Genomic DNA, 19,150 nt, shown 5'->3' with positions numbered 1-19,150 from the left:
GTCCTTACTGCACTATTGCAATTCCCTATACTTTTAATTATTAGTTTTATTTTAGCTCAATTATGCAATTTCGGTATTAAAAACCAAAAAAAGGGGGGGATATATAGGTTAAAGTTTACATGCTTCCTCCATGACTCGTGCTTTTAGGGGGGGGTGTCTAGACACAAATTAACCCCCCCCAAAAAAAGGGGGGGGCAAAAAAGTAAAAAATACCCGGCTGCCATGAAAGTGCTGCCAGCCCTCTCCTGGCATGTAGAAATGAGGTGCCAGGAGAAGCGGGGTGAGGAGCAATATTCCTCCTCCTCCTTCTTCTGGCACTTTATTTCTACATGCCAGGAGAGGGCTGGCAGCACTTTAATGGTGGCTTTTTGCCTGGGAAGGGGGGTTGGGAGGAGATGGAGGCTATCTTGAGCCTGGAAAACCTGAGGCAGTTCTTTGGATTGGGTTTGGAAGTCGCACGACGCAATCCCTGGCCCAATCCACACAGGACCCACACCAGGAAATACCCGGGTCTTTACAGGTGTCAAATTAATTTGGGACGAAGCAGGGTTTTCTTACATTATCTCAAATTAATTTGCTTTTACCTGAGACATCAGTTGGACACCTCAGGTAAATGTGCAGGAGGTCATGCATTTTTCAAATTGTGTGGATGTACCCTAGGGCTGCTAGGAGTTTGGGGTCCAATGATATCTTCAAGCCCACATGGTTCCCAACTCTGCTATAATGTTTTAAACTGCAATTCTATACTGACTTACCTGAGAAGAAAAGTCAATGCAAAGTTTTAAGTGTATATTTAGAGATAAGTTTGGATTGATGACAAATTATTGGCCCTACTAAAGCTTGCACTGACCTTATCATTCTATTCTAAGGTGGTCTGGACCCCATTCTAAGAGGAACTCTGGCAACTGCTGCAAAACTGCCACTGCAAGATCAACTGATGAATGAGGAATTAACAAAGAAGCTCTTTGTGTTGTCCAATAATGGTTCACTGGATTTGGCATCATTAGATTTACAACGGGGACGTGATCATGGGCTGCCAGGTCAATAGCTTTTTTAAGAAAAAAAATCTATGCTCTGTGTGCTCCACAGAGCTTTGGGGCTCTGCAAGTGATAGTGAGGGGCTCCATGGCACCATGCTGCTTTCCACCTCCTCCTCCTTCCTCTTGGCACTGTGTCCAAAAGTTTGCCCATGTCTGATATACATACACATTATATATAATATATAATTTAATTTATAAATATTTGTCGGGGCTCCATGAGAAACTTGCTTTAAAAAGGGATCTGCAACTGAAAAGTTTGAGAACCCCTGCTATAGACTAAGTGATTGCATTATGATGAAACATGTTGTATATTTTCTCTTTGATGTCATGCAAGATTTTGCCATCAATTTTAAAAGGGTTACCAAATCAAAGTTCATCTAGGCTTGGGTTCAGGTCTTTAGATGTTAATATGTGTTGGCAGAGTAAAAAAGGTTATTACAGAAACCTGTTTTAATACTACTATGATTGCATTTTTTTCTAGGTTTCAATGACTGGCGAAACTTTTGTGATTTGCCAATGCTAAAGACAGAAAATGATCTGACAGAAGCAATACAAAACAAAAAGGTTGTCCAAAATATTCTGGAACTGTATGGCAGCCCTGATAACATTGATGTCTGGCTTGGGGGTATATTGGAAAACTTTCTTCCAGATGCCAGAACAGGTCCGTTATTTGCATGTATAATTGGAAAACAAATGAAAGCACTGAGAGATGGTGATCGGTAAGTTTGCTTAGTGTGTTTTATAATACTTCTTTAGACCCTTCCCTCCCAATCTCAAAACTGTACATATGTACAGATTTTAATTTGAATTGTTTTAAATGCGTTGTCAGCTGCCTTGAGTCTCATTATTGGGGAAAAGGGGGGGGGAAATAAATACAGCAACAACATGAGGCAGAGTGCAATGGTATTGTGTGGCTTGCATATCATTATATCCTAGGACTCCTAACTAGATTTTTCTAAAATGAAAAAAATGAAATGTTACAAAAAATTACAAGGATCTGTGCAGCAAAATAGCAATTATTCCTCCCAGGTTTCCATTTTTCACTGCCTGTCCACTTTGCCTGCCTTGTAGGGGCAGTCCAAGACATAGCTCTACTTGAGACAAAGTATAAAATCATGAATGTCACTGTTATATGTACAGAAGTTTGCTGAACAAGCAGTTGAATGCAGGCAATTGGACACATTCCTCTGCTAAAACCTGAAAACAGCAGGCTAGTTCAGGAAATTTGGGACTGATTTAGTAGCACACACAGTTCAATCCACCAAGGGAGAGAACAGGCTAGAAAATTTGTGGGGGAAATTGTGGATTTGGCACTGCTGCCTTCCAGCTTCTGTTGCCTAATGTCATTATTGCCTCAATCTAATGGCCAGGCCAAGCCTCCTTTATTAGCTAAGTGGGGAAGTTCATTTGGGAGTTATGGGGAGGTAAATGGACGCACAGTGCATTTTCAACAATGTGAAAGAGTGTGAGAGAGGGAGGCAGAGAAAACAACTTGGCACTTGGGAAAACGTATGTGAGGTTCATTCTCCATTTGGTTTCCATACATAGTGAAATAGTGTCCATACGTGAGAAGTTATTTCTTGGCACAGTCTTGTTTGATAACATGTCTACAAACTATCTGGCCAAAAAGCAAGACAGAGAACTTAAGGGCCTTCAAAACATCAAATTGTCTATTGGGCTTCAATAGCTAGCTTATAATTTATTTGATCAATGAATCAATTAGTCTTGCTTTGCTTCCTGTACAGATTTTGGTGGGAAAATGATGATGTCTTTACTGAAGCTCAAAGATGTGAACTCAGAAAATATTCTTTATCCAGACTAATCTGTGATAACACAGGCATTACTGAAATACCTCATGATGTCTTCAAACCTGGAAAATATCCTAAAGATTTTGAGCCTTGTGAAAATATACCCAGTATTAATTTAGAAGCCTGGCAGGAAACCCCACAAGCAGGTAATTCAAGACATATTCACTCAGAAGAAAGCCCCACTGAGCTCAGTGGAGATTACTCTCGGGTAAATAAGAACAGGGTTATAATCTCCATGGCTTCCCTTCCATGATCAATACTGGAAATGAGGAACAAGCTGAAAGCTTCAGAGGGAAGTGATCTTGACTTCTTCGTGACACAATGTCAGGCACAAGCAATATTTGTTTCCAGCACCATATGAAAGGAGCTGGAAGGCAAAGAAGGAGCATTTCCAAAAGCTAGCATTTCCCATAAATCTCATGTTAACTGTCTGAGGTGTCCTCAGGTACCTAACCAAATTCCATTTTGTCTCATGAAATGTGTTTATCTTAGATTTGCCATCAAATTTCAAATTAACTCTAATTTATTTATACCCCTCTATTCTGCTTTGGTTAGACCACATCTGGAATATTGTGTCCAATTCTGGGCACCACAATTCAAGAGAGATATTGACAAGTTGGAATGTGTCCAGAGGAGGGCGACTAAAATGATCAAGGGTCTGGAGAACAAGCCCTATGAGGAGCGGCTTAGGGAACTGGGCATGTTTAGCCTGAAGAAGAGAAGGCTGAGAGGAGATATGATAGCCATGTATAAATATGTGAGAGGAAGCCACAGGGAGGAGGGAGCAAGCTTGTTTTCTGCTTCCTTGGAGACTAGGACGCGGAACAATGGCTTCAAACTACAAGAAAGGAGATTCCATCTGAACATTAGGAAGAACTTCCTGACTGTGAGAGCCGTTCAGCAGTGGAACTCTCTGCCCCGGAGTGTGGTGGAGGCTCCTTCTCTGGAAGCTTTTAAGCAGAGGCTGGATGGCCATTTGTCAGGGGTGATTTGAATGCAATATTCCTGCTTCTTGGCAGGGGGTTGGACTGGATGGCCCATGAGGTCTCTTCCAACTCTTTGATTCTATGATTCTATTGTAATAGTATGATAACGTCATTTTTATGGTAATAAAACACAAATATATTTGCATACATTTCCTAAAATAGAGGTATTTATATTTATGTTAGTCCATCTCCTCTGATCCAGTTTGGGATTTCTTTTTGATGCATTCAAAAAAAACTTATAGGTGAGCAAGTGCCCCTAAACCTATAGCAGACCAGAAAAGGCATTTTAGATGTCCAATATCAGTACATCAAAACTTGAAGTAGAAGTGAGTGAGAATGCAATGGCATACATATCTAAACCAAAGAAAGTCTGTAAATTCAGTGTGACATCTTCCAACAACATGCGGCTTGTTTCAGTGGGCATAAGGTTATATTTGAGTCTGGACATTGTTCTGCTTGATTTTCCAGCCATGTTTTAAACATTAATTAAACAAGTTTTTTAATTCCCTAAAGTTATACATGTAGGTTCTCCAAAGGTATTTTAACCAATTTTCCTTGTTACTTTGCTTATTTCTAGAGCTGCCTTGTGGTTTCCCAAAAGGCATAGAAGATGGTGGCTTTGTTTATTGCTCCAAAGCAGAAAAACCCATAGTTACCTATTCATGCGACCAAGGATACATGCTACTAGGAGAAGAACAATTGTTTTGTACCAAAGAAACATGGAATTCAAAACCACCCATTTGCCAAGGTGCTTCTATTTTTCACTTATCTCATTAGTTTTTAGCAAGAATACCAGCAAAACATTATAAGAAGATGGGTGCAATCCATATTAGGCTTTCTCCCTCTCCCTCTCCCCCTCCCTCCTTCAACCATTTCCTTTTTAAAAACTATACTTGGACTCCACATGGAGTATCAGAGATAGGCAACTATCCATGGTTTTGTGCAGTATAGCAAATTCTGGAGAGCCACACAAAGCAGCAGAGAGCACTAAATTCACCACTGCCTGGAATTTACCATATGAGATGGCCAGTGTTCCATTGCATATTGGAATATTTCAACATCATACCTATTAGAGGCTAGGGTGAAAATTGCTGGAAGAAACATTAACAACCTTAGATATACAGATGACAGCACTTTGATGGCCAAAAGTGAGGAGGAGCTGAGGAGCCTTCTAATCAAGGTGAAAGAAGAAAGTGCAAAAGCTGGGTTGCAGCTAAACATAAAAAAAACCAAGATTATGGCAACAAGAATGATTGATAACTGGGAAATAGAGGGAGAAAACATGGAGGCAGTGACAGACCTTGTATTTTTAGGAGCAAATATTACTGCAGACACAGACTGCAGCCAGGAAATCAGGAGACACTTACTTTTGGGAGGAGAGCAATGTCCAATCTCGATAAAATAGTGAAGAGTAGAGACATCACACTGACAACAAAGATCCGCATAGTTAAAGCAATGGTATTCCCCATAGTCACCTACGGATGTGAGAGCTGGACCATAGGGAAGGGTGAGCGAAGGAAGATAGATGCTTTTGAACTGTGGTGTTGGAGGAAGGTTCTGAGAGTGCACTGGACACCAAGAAGATCCAACCAGTCAGGAATGAGCAGTCAGGAAATAAAGCCTGACTGCTCATTGGAGGGAAGGATAGTAGAGGCAAAGATGAAGTACTTTGCCCACATCATGAGAAGAAAGGAAAGCTTAGATAAGACAATTATGCTGGAGAAAATGGAAGGAAAAAGGAAGAGGGGTCAACCAAGGGCAAGATGGATGGATGGCATCCTTGAAATGACTGGATTGACCTTGTAGGAGCTGGGGGTGGTGACAGTCGACAGGGAGCTCTGGCATGGCCTGGTCCATGAGGTCACGAAGAGTCAGAAACGACTGAATGAATGAACAACACCTATTAGAGGGCAGAATTCACAGTTGGCCGTTGTTATCTAAAAGTTCTGTACCAATGGATTCATCATCCAATCACAGCTTGAAAATATTTGAAAAAAATGCAAAACAAACATTGATTTGACTCACAGGAAACAGTATGATGATATGCAGAAATACCCTACTGTAGCCTCCAGTCCTTTCACAGATCCTCAGGCTCTCTCCAGCACTCATTTATGTTGTTCAAGGGTTGCCATTTCACTATACCACTGTATATAATGGGACTGGAACATCCACTGATTTATTATTTTCATGGTCCTGGAGCCAAACCCCAGAAGATACTGGGGGCCCCACTGTATCTGTATATTTTTCTCTATCATGAAAATGCACAAGGTCCTTCACTGTGAATGCTACCATATAAAATGTTCTTTTTTAGCTACTTATCCTTATAGTTCTTGGTTATAGAGTATTAGGATTTATTCATCCTAAGAATTAAGCTAATTGAGGCCAAAGGTAAAGCAAATTGCAGATCGCTTTGAAATGTCTATGTGCGCCACTAAATTTCTGGAATAGCTTTGAGATCTCACATAAAATTATCATTTCTATGACTTGAATTCCTTTATCCTTTGTGATTTCATAGTAGTCTCGTTTGGCAGATTTAATTCTTAAAAAAAATAATGATCATAATCATCAACAATTACTCTGCTCCGTTTATCCATGAGCTATGTAAGAGAAAGTTCTATGAATGCAACTGAAATATACCTCTTCAAAGAAAAAATTAAAAACCAGCTTAGATGCAATGTTATGCCAAGTTTTCTTATGGTGCGTTAACTGGAACCCTTTTTTCTCTCAATCTTCAAACTACCAGTAGTTGGGAAAGAATAGGATGCTTAGCCAAGCTTTCCTCCGCCTGTTCTCGAAGGAACCTCACTTTGACCAATCTGTGGAGATGGTTCAGAGCTGAGCAACCAGATGAGAGGTGGGCAAAACCATCCTTAGGATCCAAAAAGACACTTGAAGTTCACACATACAACATAAATTGAAATTTGGAGGGTGGGGTTGATTTGTTTTTGCCCTCCCCCAATCGACCAGAATCTTCTAAACTACCTAAAAATGCAGCAATAGCACCCTAAGTCCCACAGTCATCCCTAAACATACATTTGAGTCACCTGAGGGCTGAGAAAAGTGGTATATAAATAAAGTAAATAAATACATTGAACAAGGAGAAAATAATCCAAAATGGCATATGGAAATATTATTGGGTCAAAGCCAGTAGGATTAATATTTGAGTAGTGAGTGGTGTTGGATAGAGCTCCTAAACAGAGGGTGTGCCTTGTGTTATTTGCCACATCACATCTCGTTGTGACATTGCAAACCACAGAAAAGATAGGTTGGAGATAAAGTATCTGAATGCAGTGGCAAAGCCATTGGATATTATATACCAGTTGTTGTTACATTACTGCTTATTGGTGGCAGAACAATTAGCTGTGTCAATTGACTTGTTGTCTTAGTGATCCTTCATTCACCTTTGATAAGGAGGGAGGCACAGTGTCCAAGTAGGTTCAGCCACTGTGCTCATGTGGCCTGAATTGAGATCACCAGTTCAAGTCATTGGAAATATGGGAAAGTAAAAGAGCATTGATGTTAACAGTGACATGCTGTTGTTAAATCAGAAATTAATTTGTTCATGTTAACCATTTTAGTGAAAAATTATTACATTGTTATTAGCTTAAAGTTCAGAAAACCAATTGAAATCACTAAAAATGCCAAACCCCTCATTACACTCGATAGTAATGGAGTAATGTAATATAGTATATTGTATATACATATAATATTTATAATATTATAATGTAATACAGTATAATACTAGTAATAATAATTCAATATTATAATTATAATTATATATTTAATTACATGTAATATTACTAATAATATTACAATATAATGGTATAGTGCAATATAGTAATATATACTGATATTGTACTTTGCTAAGAATATAATATTGTATGAAAATATATATTGTAAGCCGCTCTGAGTCCCCTTCGGGGTGAGAAGGGCGGCATATAAGCGCCGTAAATAAATAAATAAATAAATAATGTGAACCATTAATCCTCCTTTAACCCATAAATATAATCACTAATGATTAAAGTAACAACGTTTTAATCATTGTTTTAAAAATTAACCAAGTACAAATAGAAAATTATTTTTAATGAACTAATTTCAAGCTTTGGCACATACTGTAGGGCAGAACATTCGCTTTCTTTGGCCTGACCACTTTAAGGTGGAAACCAGAAAGAGAGGCATGAATCGATCTAACCTCATTCTTCATATTCACATATCATCAGGACAGAATTTATTGAATCCAGGTTCCAAATGAAAGTGAAAATTGTGTGAGTTCATTCCAATGCACTGCATCACTTCACACTCCTCTTACACTGCATTTTTATAAGTGATGGTACACGGTACACAGCGTCCCCCAGCTTCTGCATGCACATGCATATTCAACCCTGATGAATATACCGAGAGAAGAAATTTAACAAGCCCATATTCAAGATGTTTTAACAAGCGATGGTTTCATTTGCATGCATGAGCTACCAGTGATGAACCCTGTTTTATCAACATTTCTTGGAAAAGAAAATGATTGAAATAATGGTATGATTGAAATGGGCCTTGCAGCCTTCTCTTTTAGTCACATCCTATGTGGCCTCCAGAATGTGATCCACCTAAGTGCCTCATAACAGAATAAAGCTGTTAAATGAATGTTAATAACATCCCACCCCTTCCAAGCAGATTAATGCTCTGGAAACAAGATGAATGAATAAATTGCGTGAATCATTCTCACCAATTCTGTTACTATTCTAAAGAATGCAAATAAGCTGCAATCTGTCTGCTCTATGGAAATAAAAACTATAATGAGACATGTACGAACTGAGACCAGAAAAATGCTACCGCACACTGCTTATGTAGCTGTTTGTCCAGTTTTTACAGTATCAAACCTTTTCCTGGCTTTTCGAAGGCTTTCATGGCCAGAATCACGGGGTTGTTGTAGGTTTTTCGGGCTGCGTAGCCACGTTCTAGAAGCATTCTCTCCTGAAGTTTTGCCTGCATCTATGGCAGGCATCATCAGAGGTTGTGAGGTCCTCAGATCTCACAACCTTTGAGGATGCCTGCCATAGATGCAGGCAAAACATCAGGAGAGAATGCTTCTAGAACATAGCCATGCAGCCTGAAAAACCTACAACAGCCCACTTTTCTTGGCTTCATGTGTATTTATGCAATGCATTCCCATTGTAGCACATAGCAGAAGAGATGAATAGAACAATCAAATTCAATTGAGCACATGTGAGATAATCTCTATATGTTTTATGCTAGGATGTACAATATGACCACCAGTGCAGCCCCTTATTAAACCTGCACCCCCAGCACTACTTCTAACATGTTTTTGTGATATTTTTAGACTTTGAAGCTCTCACGTCCTCTAATATCATACAGGAACAATATCAACATGGCTGGATGTCTTTTCTTAGATCCAGGAAGAGTTTCTTTCTAAAATAACCTCTGATCACTTCTACTTGAAGGGGAGGTAAAACATGCAATGAAAGTCCCCAAGGGGACTTCATAAGTGAAAAGTACAAAACAGGATGGTTGTAGGATATGCGAGAAAGGGAAAGGGAGATATCATTATAACAAAGAGAAGCCAACGGAGGATGCAGTGTTCAGTACTGAGCTTTGTAGCCTTTTTGTGCCCCTGAATCTGGTTCTTAGACTGCACTCTTATTTTATAATTGTATTGCCTTTGTGTTTGTCTCCAGATATTAATGAATGTGAAAACAAAGATAATCCACCGTGTCATTCCTCTGCTAAATGTGTAAACCTTAAGGGAACTTTCCAGTGTCTTTGTACAGATCCCTATGAACTAGCAGAAGATAGGAAAAGTTGTACAGGTAAGATGACTACATTGCTTTATGGACAAAAATGTTCAACCAGTGGGGTGGGGGTTGAAGCTGTTGAATGGCAGCTCCCTACATTCCTCACCATTGGCTTTGCTGACTAGTATTGAATGGGAGTTCCAGTCCAATAACACAGGGCCGCATATTCTGATTCCTGCTTTAAATCATACAACTACATGGAATATTAGGGCTGAATCTGTGATTCACACATGCTTTATTCATGGATATGCATGTGAACCTCATTATGTTTCAGTATTGTCACAGTAGCCTCTTCAGAACATATAATGCTTACTATATTTTATATGAGTAGGTGTCAGGGTTGTAGTGCTGCCTGCCTTTAGAGCAAATTGTGGTGGTGATGGAAGCTTTAAGGGGAAAACTGACAATTTAGTCTTTTCTTGCCAAAACGGTATGAAATTTGCAAGGTAATTGACTCTCCAGTGGGGCTCATATCTGACACATTTCAAAAGAATAGTTGCAAGGAATTTTGCAAAAAAAAAAAAAAAAGAGCAGCTTTTGCAGTTTCAGGGAGTTCAAAACTATGCACGCAGACCCCCTTCTCCTCTTTGTAGGAAATTGTTGTGGAAAATGACCAAAGAGAGGTGGCCCTGCTTAGGAAACTATGAGGATGGGTAGAAAGATAGAGACAGAAGTACAATCTGAAGGAAGGAAATGATTTGCTTCCTAACTCCATCCAGTTTCCAGGACAATTGGATATTTAATAAGGCTGTCCTTAGGCCAGAAACCAGCAAAATGTCAGAAGGATAAGTGCAAAGGCTAGGGAGTTTAATAAATGAAATATCTTAGAGGTTTTTTGTTTTCTGCTCAGTCAACACCAAAGCTGCAGAAAGTGCCATAGGACAGGATGGGTGATGGATGTGGAGACTAGAATGCCGGAGGCAGAAGGACTTGAACACTCAGCTGCATTTTCCAAACAAACATCTGGGGCTATAGACTCTTGAGTTTCTATAGACTCTATTAAATGTTTGTGACATTCCTAGTCTTCAGAGAGAGATCTAGAAAAATGGATTAAACTATATATTATTTCTCATCTCTCCCATAAAGTATAAAGATTGGAAAACCATGGCAAAACAAGTCACCGTGATGAAAAACAAGAACTGCCCAAATACGCTCCAGAGTTTCTTTCTTCTCCTCTCTTCAATCATGTTTTCTTTATATAAGTGCTTGTGGGGGAATGCATCAGTCATAGAGATAGAGTGTTTGTGTCACTCTAATCCAGATCCCTAAGAATCTTTCAGTACTTAGCAATATGCAGATTCCAGTTTGACTCACCCTAGATAAATATTGTTTCCATGTTCACATCTCTGGTATGTACAAACATCCCATTTACTTTTTTTTTTTTTTTTTGAAATGATTTTTATTAAGTTTTTCACAATCCACACAAGGAAAGAGGGGGAACAAAAAACAAGAAGATAGAACAGTAGGAAAGGGAGAGGTACACACAAAAAAAACCACAGAAACCCACCATATCTAACTACCATCTAATACATACAACACAACTACTCAAACTATTCTAAAATGACTTCCACTCCAACCTCAGGATCTTTTCAAGATATTTCTTCACCTTAATATCTATTCTCATCCCATTGTTTTTTCAGCTTTCTTTTCATAATCATATATCAGGGACCAATCTGTCCTCCTCAAAACTCTTCCTTCATTTCTTCTCAACAAAAAAGTTAGTTCGTCCATGTCTCTTATTTCTTTAATTTTCTTCCACCAGTCTTCAATACTCGGAACCTCACCATTCTTCCAGTATTTGGCAAAAACCATCCTAGCCGCCGTTGTGCAATAGGTAAATAATTTATCTTCATTCTCATCCAGTTTACAGTCATCATCTGTAAATCCCAGAAGATAATATTCAGGTTTCTTCTTAAAGCTTTTCTTTAATATTTTTTGTAACTCCTCATGAATAATAGACCAGAACTTTGTTGTTTCTTTACATGTCCACCACATGTGGTAAAAGGTGCCTACTTGCTCACTACATTTCCAGCACTTATCTGATACATTTTGATACATATGGCTCAGTCTACTCGGAGTCAAATACCACCTATAAAACATTTTATACCAATTTTCTTTTAAGTCCATAGCATATGTGTATTTCAATTTTTTATTCCACATCCTTTCCCATTCCCCAAAGTGGATGGGCCTTCTTATATTTTCCGCCCATTTAATCATAGAGGTTTTCACCTGTTCTGTTTCTGTCATCCACTGGAGCAATTTATTGTATAATATTGTAACCGTTTTCCTTTGTGTTTTTAGTATTCTATCCCATATATTCTCGTTCCAATCAAAACCTGTTTTTTGATCTTGTTTAAAATAGTCTTTAATTTGTAGGTAATTTAACCAAGTTATATTGCTAAATAAAGTCTTTAATTGTTCAAATGATTTCATCTCTATTGTCCCCTTCACCAATATATCCTTGTATCTTGGCCATGTCCTCCATCCTAGTAGTCTTCTTTGATGCGCTTCCATTGCTGAAATCCATAATGGTGTTGTTTTATAGAAAAGAGCTTTATACCTCATCCATGTCCGTAATAGGGAGGCTCGCACGAAATGATTGCCGAAATTTTTCTCCTTCATCTCTCTATTATACCATATATACGCGTGCCATCCCACTCTTAAATCATGACCTTCTAGATTTAGGCACTTCTCTTTGTCTAAAGTCATCCAATCCCTAATCCAGGACAGTGCGCAGGCCTCATGGTAGGTCTTCAGATCGGGAAATCCCAATCCTCCTCTTGTTTTCTTATCTATTAAATTCATATAATTAATTCTTGGTCTTTTTCCTTTCCAAACGAATTTCATTAAATCTTTCTTCCACTGTTTGAACAGAGTTTGACTTCTTATTATCGGTATATTCTGGAACAAGAACATAAGTTTTGGTAATACATTCATTTTTATCAAGGATATTCTACCCAGGAGAGATAGTTTCAGCCGGTCCCAGTTCTGCAAATCCCTTTGGACCTTCTTCCAAACTAATTCATAGTTATTCTTTAAAAGTTGTCCATTTCTGGCTGTGATCCAGACTCCTAGATATCTAATTTTCTTGACACCTTCAATTCCAACCTGTTGTTGAATCTTTATTTGTTTCTCCTTATTCACATTCTTAAATAAAAGTTTAGTTTTCTTCATATTCATCTTAAAACCTGCCACCTTTCCAAAATCTTCTATTTTGTTTATCCAACTTTGTAAATTTTTCTCCGGGTTTTCAATTGTACCTATTAAATCATCTGCAAACGCTCGTATTTTATATTCAAATTTACCAATTTTTGCTCCTTTGATCTTTTCATCTTCTCTGATTTTCTTCATCAGGATCTCCACTGCCATAACAAAAATTAATGGGGAGAGTGGACAACCTTGTCTCGTGCCTTTCGTAATTTCAAATTCTTGAGTCACTTGCCCATTCACTTTTACCTTAGCTTTTTGAAATTCATAAATAGCATTAATTGCATTATTAAATTTCTCTCCCATATCCAACTCTTGTATCAAAATCTTGAAGAAATCCCAATTCAAATTATCAAATGCTTTCTCGGCGTCTATTGACAAAAGGGCAAATTCCTTTTGATGATTGGTCTCATAATATTCCAAAAGATCTAGAACGTTGCGTATATTTTCTTTCATATGTCTATTTGGAAGAAAACCTGTTTGTTCTTCTCCAATCCACTTACTTAAAAAAATTTTTAATCTTGTGGCCATGATATTTGCAAACAGTTTATAATCCGTATTTAACAAGGAGATCGGCCTATAATTTTTAATATCATTCTCCGGTGATCCTTCTTTATGTATCACAGTTATTTCTGCCTCCTTCCAGGAGTCTGGAACCTTTCGAGATTTTAAAGCTTCATTCGCTATAACTTTAAAAATAGGTATCAACTGCTGTTTAAACGTTTTGTAAAATCCTGCCGTAAACCCATCCGGTCCCGGAGCTTTATCTGCATTCATTTTACTAATGGCTTTCTCGATTTCCTCTTCTGTTATTTCTTTGTTCAGTTCTTCTCTATCTTCATCTGTTATTTTATCCAGTTTCATTTGTCCAATATATTCCATAATATCTTCTTTCTTTATATCCTCCTTTGTATATAGTTGTGTATAAAAAGTCCGAAACTCCTCCAAAATTTCTTTATCCGTTTTCAAGTCCTTGTCCTTGGTACTTATTTTAGCAATATGGTTGGTTTGCCTCTTTTTTCTAACCTGGTTTGCCAACCATTTACCCGGTTTATTAGCATTTTCAAAAGCCTGTTGCTTTAGAAATTTCATCTGTCTTGATTGGAATTCCAGCTCCACGTAGTTTTTTTCCTGTTTCAGTGTCACCAATTGTTTCTCTGTTCGTTTAGATGGGTTTTTCTTTAACTCCATTTCTTTTACTGCTATTTCTGCCCTCAGCTCATTTATTCTTTTATTTCTCTCTCTATTCCTTCTTGCTCCTTGTTGAATAAAGTGCCCTCTCATGACTGCCTTAAAGGCATCCCAAACCACTCGTGGCTCCATTGAATCTAGTCTATTTGTTTGTAGGTAGTCCTGAATTAACTTCTTGAAATATTCTTTGTCATCTTCCATTTTTATTAAGTTCTCATTTAATCTCCATTTTCTATGATAATTTTTTTGATTTACGACAATTTCCAGAGGGCAGTGATCTGATAAGTCTCGTGGCAGAATATTAATCTCTTTCACTTTAGTAGAGAGATTCTTAGTAATCCAAACCATATCAATTCTTGACCAGGATTGATGTCTATTCGAGAAGAAGGTAAAGTCTCTTTTATCTTTATTTCTAATTCTCCATGCATCTTCAAGATCGAAGTCTTTTTGTAAGTCCATGAATTTCTGGGGGAGTTTCCCTCCCTTAAACTTCTTTTTCTTCAAACTTTTATCTATCTGACAATCGACGACCCCATTAAAGTCTCCTGCCAAAATCAGTTCATCAAATTCTGTTTCTTTTAACTTAGTATTTAAGAATTCAGCAAATTTTTTCTTCGGTCCATTGGGAGCATATATATTACAAACCAATATTTTGGAATCTCCAATTATTATTTTCACTGCCACACATCTTCCTTCTGTATCTCTAAATGCCAATTCTGAATCTATTGAGTCCTTTACATACGTAACCACTCCTCTTTTCTTTTTTTCATAGGCCGAATAATATTCCTTTCCTAATTTTTTATTCGGAAGGTGTGCCACATGTTTATCACAGATATGCGTTTCCTGTAACATTATTACATCAAAATTCTGTGTCTTCAGACTCCTCCATACTCTCTTCCGTTTTTGGGGGGAATTCATACCGTTAATATTATTCGAAAAACATTTTATTTGTCTCTCCATCATTTTATTTATCTTTATCTGGTCCCAATCCTGTGTCGCCAAAAGCCAATTCCATTGTTTCAGTTGCCGATTGTTCCGAACTCTGACCTCCTTTTTCTTCCTTTTTCCGTGGTGTCATTCTCTGTGGTTTTGGTTCTTTTCCTAAAAAGCCATAATCCTTTGGTGATTTATATCTTGCCTTTTTTGCCTTTACTCCTTTCCTTGGTGTAGATAATCTTCTTTCTTCACCTTCCTCTACCTCTGCTTCCTCTTCCTCTTCTTCTTCTCCTAATTCTTCTTCTTCTTCCTCTTCTCCTTGCTCTTCATCTCCTTCCTTCTCTTTCATAAGTTTTTCATAAAAAATCTTGGCCTTGTGTTCTGTTGTCAACCAATATCTTTCTTCCTTGTATGTCACCATTATCCCTTCTTTTCTTTCCCACCTGAACCTTATCATTCTTTTCTTCAATTCTTCTGTTAAGAAAAAGTATTTTCTTCTTCTTGCTAAGGTTGCCTGTGGGAATTCTTTCAGAACCGCAATTTTCTTTCCTTTGTAAAAGATTGGTTTTTTATTATTATTATAGAGCACATCATCTCGTACCTTCTTTCTTGTAAATTTCACTATCACGTCCCTATCTGTCTTATTTCTTCTAGAATAAAATGATGATATCCTGTAGACTTGGTCCACTTCCTGTTCTAATTCATCTCCCTCACATTCCAAACAATCTGCCAGAATTTTGATTATCAATAATCTTATATCTTCTTTGTCATCTTCCATTATATTTCTGAGTCTCAATTGAAAATCCATTTGCATTTGCAGTAGTCTTTCTTGTTCTAGTTCTATTTTTTCCCTTTGTCTGTCTAGTCCTTTTATTTTTTGTGTCATCTCCTTTTGCGTTCCTTCTATTTTCTCTTTAGAGGCTTTCAATTCCTTTACTTCTCCATCCAGCTGTGTTATATCTTTCCTTATCTGTCCAAATTCCTCTTTTATTTCTGTTTTCATTACTTTAAATTCTTCTGTCATTTTAGTAATTATTCCTTCTTGTTTCTTATAATACTCCTCATGTTTAGTCTTCATTTCCTCCTTCAATTCTGTTTTCAACGCATCTTGTTTCTCTGATATCTTTTTAATCTCTTTTAAAAGATTATCCATTTTAGGATTTATATCCAATGATCCTCTTCTTGACTCTGCTTTACCTGGAGTTGTCATTTCCCAATTGCCTCTTATTTCCCAAAAATCTTTATTCTAATTACATCTATTATCAATTATAGTATTGATTTTCAAAGCAAAAGTCCATCAATTTAATTTAATTTCATAGCCAATTGTGATATAAATCAATTTCTTACTTCTTACTTCTTAAAGGTCTTCAATTATTCAATTATTAACAAATTATAAAGTTAATTCATTCACTCATAGTATATCTACCCACTAATATTTAAAATCTAATACTTTCACCAATTTTAATTAATTTTATTTATTTTATTCTAATTTTCCCCCTTTTAAAAAGGATATGACACTATCTTGTTTAAAGTCAATTTCATGTAATAGTATATTGACTACAATGGGTTATCAATTTATCACCAATCTAAAATTTCTAAAATATAAACTTTCTAATAGGAAGCACAAACTCTTTTCCTCCACTTGGGGGCACCAAAATTTTAGGTTAGTCCTTTACTTATCTGTTCCTCTTTATGTTTGTTCCTTCAATGGTTATTTATCATCCAGTTCTCCTCCCAATTATAGTAATTTTCGTCTACTTCTCTTCCTGGTCCGATGTCATCTTCTTCTCTTCCTGGTCTGTCGTCGTCTTCTTCTCTTCCTGGTCCGTCGCCGTCTTCTTCTCTTCCTGGTCCGTCGTCGTCTTCTTCTCGTCCTCGTATCTCCTCTCCGTCACTTCTATTTATGACTCTTATGCTTGCACCGCCACTCCTTTGCTCCTCCAATTCTCCCTGTCTTCCAAATGCACAAATTCCTTCTCTGCCAGTCTATAGCGTTTTTTCTCTATGATCCAAAATGGCGCCAGCTCTCCTTCCGCCCCGTCACTTCCTCCTTCACTCCTTTCCGACCCCTCTTGGTTCCTCTCTTTTCTTAGTCCTCCAGAGTCTCCTGCCTTCCTGTTCCTGCTCCGTCACTTCCTTTACTTCATGCAGCCAGATTGTTTATAAAGAAGGCAGGGGTAGACTCAACAATAATGGCGTCAAGGTCGGTATTGTTTATCTTTCTTTCTTCCGTCTCTAGTTCCAAAAGGAACCTCCACTAGGATTGCGTGAGGGGCTCTTTATCCTCCTTACTTCTTTTATAGTAAATTATAGTATATATATAAAGATTAATTTCCATAGATCAGCTTATTTTCCATTAATTTGATCTATTTTCGCCAAATTTCCTCTTATCCAATTTAGTCCAATTTGCCCAGGTTATCAAATCACCTATATATAATTTATGTTCCTTGATTGTCTTTATTCTTTGGTTCTTTATTCTTTATTCTTATTGTTTGTTCCTTCTTCAGCCTTCCTTATCTTTCTCTTCCCTCCGTTCCTCCCTTCCTTCAAATATTATTAATTTGGGAACACCTTCCCGTTACCTGGGGTTGGGGTCTTTCTTTTTTCCTTTCCCCAGCCGGGGTTTCTTCTGTCTTCCTCTTCTTCTATTTTGAGTGGTTTTGGCGGCGGTTAGACAAGCCTCGCGGCTTGATCCTTGCGGGGTGGCTCGCTTCCCCTTCCCGCTCGGACCCTCTCGATTTCTCCTCCTTGAGGGGGGAGAGATCTTTGGGGCCTCAAGCGTCCTTGGGGTTCACGACACCTTTGCACTCAATCCGGCAAAGGGGGGAGCTTTTTTTTTAGCTCTACCTAACCACCCACGCTGGTCCTCGTCGGGAGCTCCCTCTCGACGAGGCTATCCCGTCGCCATGTCCACCGGAAGTCCCAAACATCCCATTTACAAACAACTCATAGTTAAGAACAAGAGTGAGACATCAGGAAGAGAGAGAAATGAACAAACTTTTAAAAAATATTATGCCACGCATATCCTGGTCTCAGGACTGAGACTTATATTACTATAAAAGTTCAATATAAACCTTAGGGGCAAGTTCTAAATTGCTAATAATTCTGAATGGTTGGCTAGACCACACAATCTTCCTTGGGGCTCATTCATATTCCTTTATATGTCATGTATCCCTTTGTGCTCGATTAAATGCCTCAACCACACTATATTCAATCAGTCAGCAACTATTTAGTGCTGTTTACTCAAAAAGCCACAATTTTAGAGCTACACAGAATTGAAAAATGTGTTATCTTTGTTATTAAGTGCAAACATGATCCAGGTCTATTTCATTATGATTAATAGTGGAAAAATCTAGATTCTATTTATAGCAAAATAGCCTGATGACTGTTCTTTCCTGATGAAATCACCTCTCATGGAGTGCATATGGTATACGGTCAAAACCCTGAGGCCTTTCCCAGCTCTATGAACAGAATGATTTTTTTTATACTGTGAGGCTTATTCTATGTACAAAAAGGGATGGCACACAAAATGGAGGGTTTTGTGCACAAAACATGTTTGCTGCACAGAAAGCAATATTTATGTGCAAAAAGTGTCATTTTCTTCACAAAACAGTTTCCAAACTGCAAATAGCTCTCAGAACTGCCCATTTTTCAAGGATTCTCTCAAAGTGGAGCAAAAATGTGAAAATATTTGTTCTTGCCAATGCCAACAGTAACAAATCTGACTTTGAATACTGTAGTATCCTATGTTCCTTCAATAGAAGGTAGCTACCAAAAACAAGAGGAGACCAGTAAAGCTACCAAGTTAGTAGCTGCTCTACAGTATAAATGCAATTTACCAGCTATATAGTTTCAAAATTCTGGCCTTACATTTCTGAAAAACAATGACATAATAATAATAATTTTATTTCTAACCCACCCGCTCTACCCAAGTTGACTCAGGCAGCTTCCAAAACAAGGAGGACATTCAATGTCCCATACAATATAAAATAACATCTTAAATTAACATTTAAAAACAGATAAAAACAATCATTGACAAGCAAATGGACTATGGCATCTGGAATGCATTGAGCAGTTAAGTTATGTTTTAAAAAGCATGAAATCTAAGAATCTAAAATGACAAGTACAATACAAAAGCTTGGTGAACTGCACATTAGTTGGAATCTTGTTTGAGACAT

The 19,150-nt window shown here is 37.7% G+C and overlaps 1 protein-coding gene across 1 annotated transcript in view; it reads left to right on the top strand.

Moving 5' to 3' along the window:
* TPO (thyroid peroxidase) overlaps positions 1-19,150 on the top strand; it is a 93,651-nt gene that overhangs the window by 72,333 nt on the left and 2,168 nt on the right. Inside the window, exons 11-15 of the mRNA XM_060772190.2 lie at positions 870-1,040; positions 1,522-1,759; positions 2,786-2,994; positions 4,412-4,582; positions 9,522-9,653. Of these exons, the coding sequence (XP_060628173.2) occupies positions 870-1,040; positions 1,522-1,759; positions 2,786-2,994; positions 4,412-4,582; positions 9,522-9,653 (921 nt within the window). The remainder of the gene's footprint in view (positions 1-869; positions 1,041-1,521; positions 1,760-2,785; positions 2,995-4,411; positions 4,583-9,521; positions 9,654-19,150) is intronic.

The sequence above is a fragment of the Anolis sagrei genome, chromosome 1, assembly GCF_037176765.1.
Source record: "Anolis sagrei isolate rAnoSag1 chromosome 1, rAnoSag1.mat, whole genome shotgun sequence".
Classification (NCBI taxonomy): domain Eukaryota; kingdom Metazoa; phylum Chordata; class Lepidosauria; order Squamata; family Dactyloidae; genus Anolis; species Anolis sagrei.
Note: the sequence above shows the minus strand (reverse complement) of the source record. Positions and strands in the feature narration are given on the sequence as shown.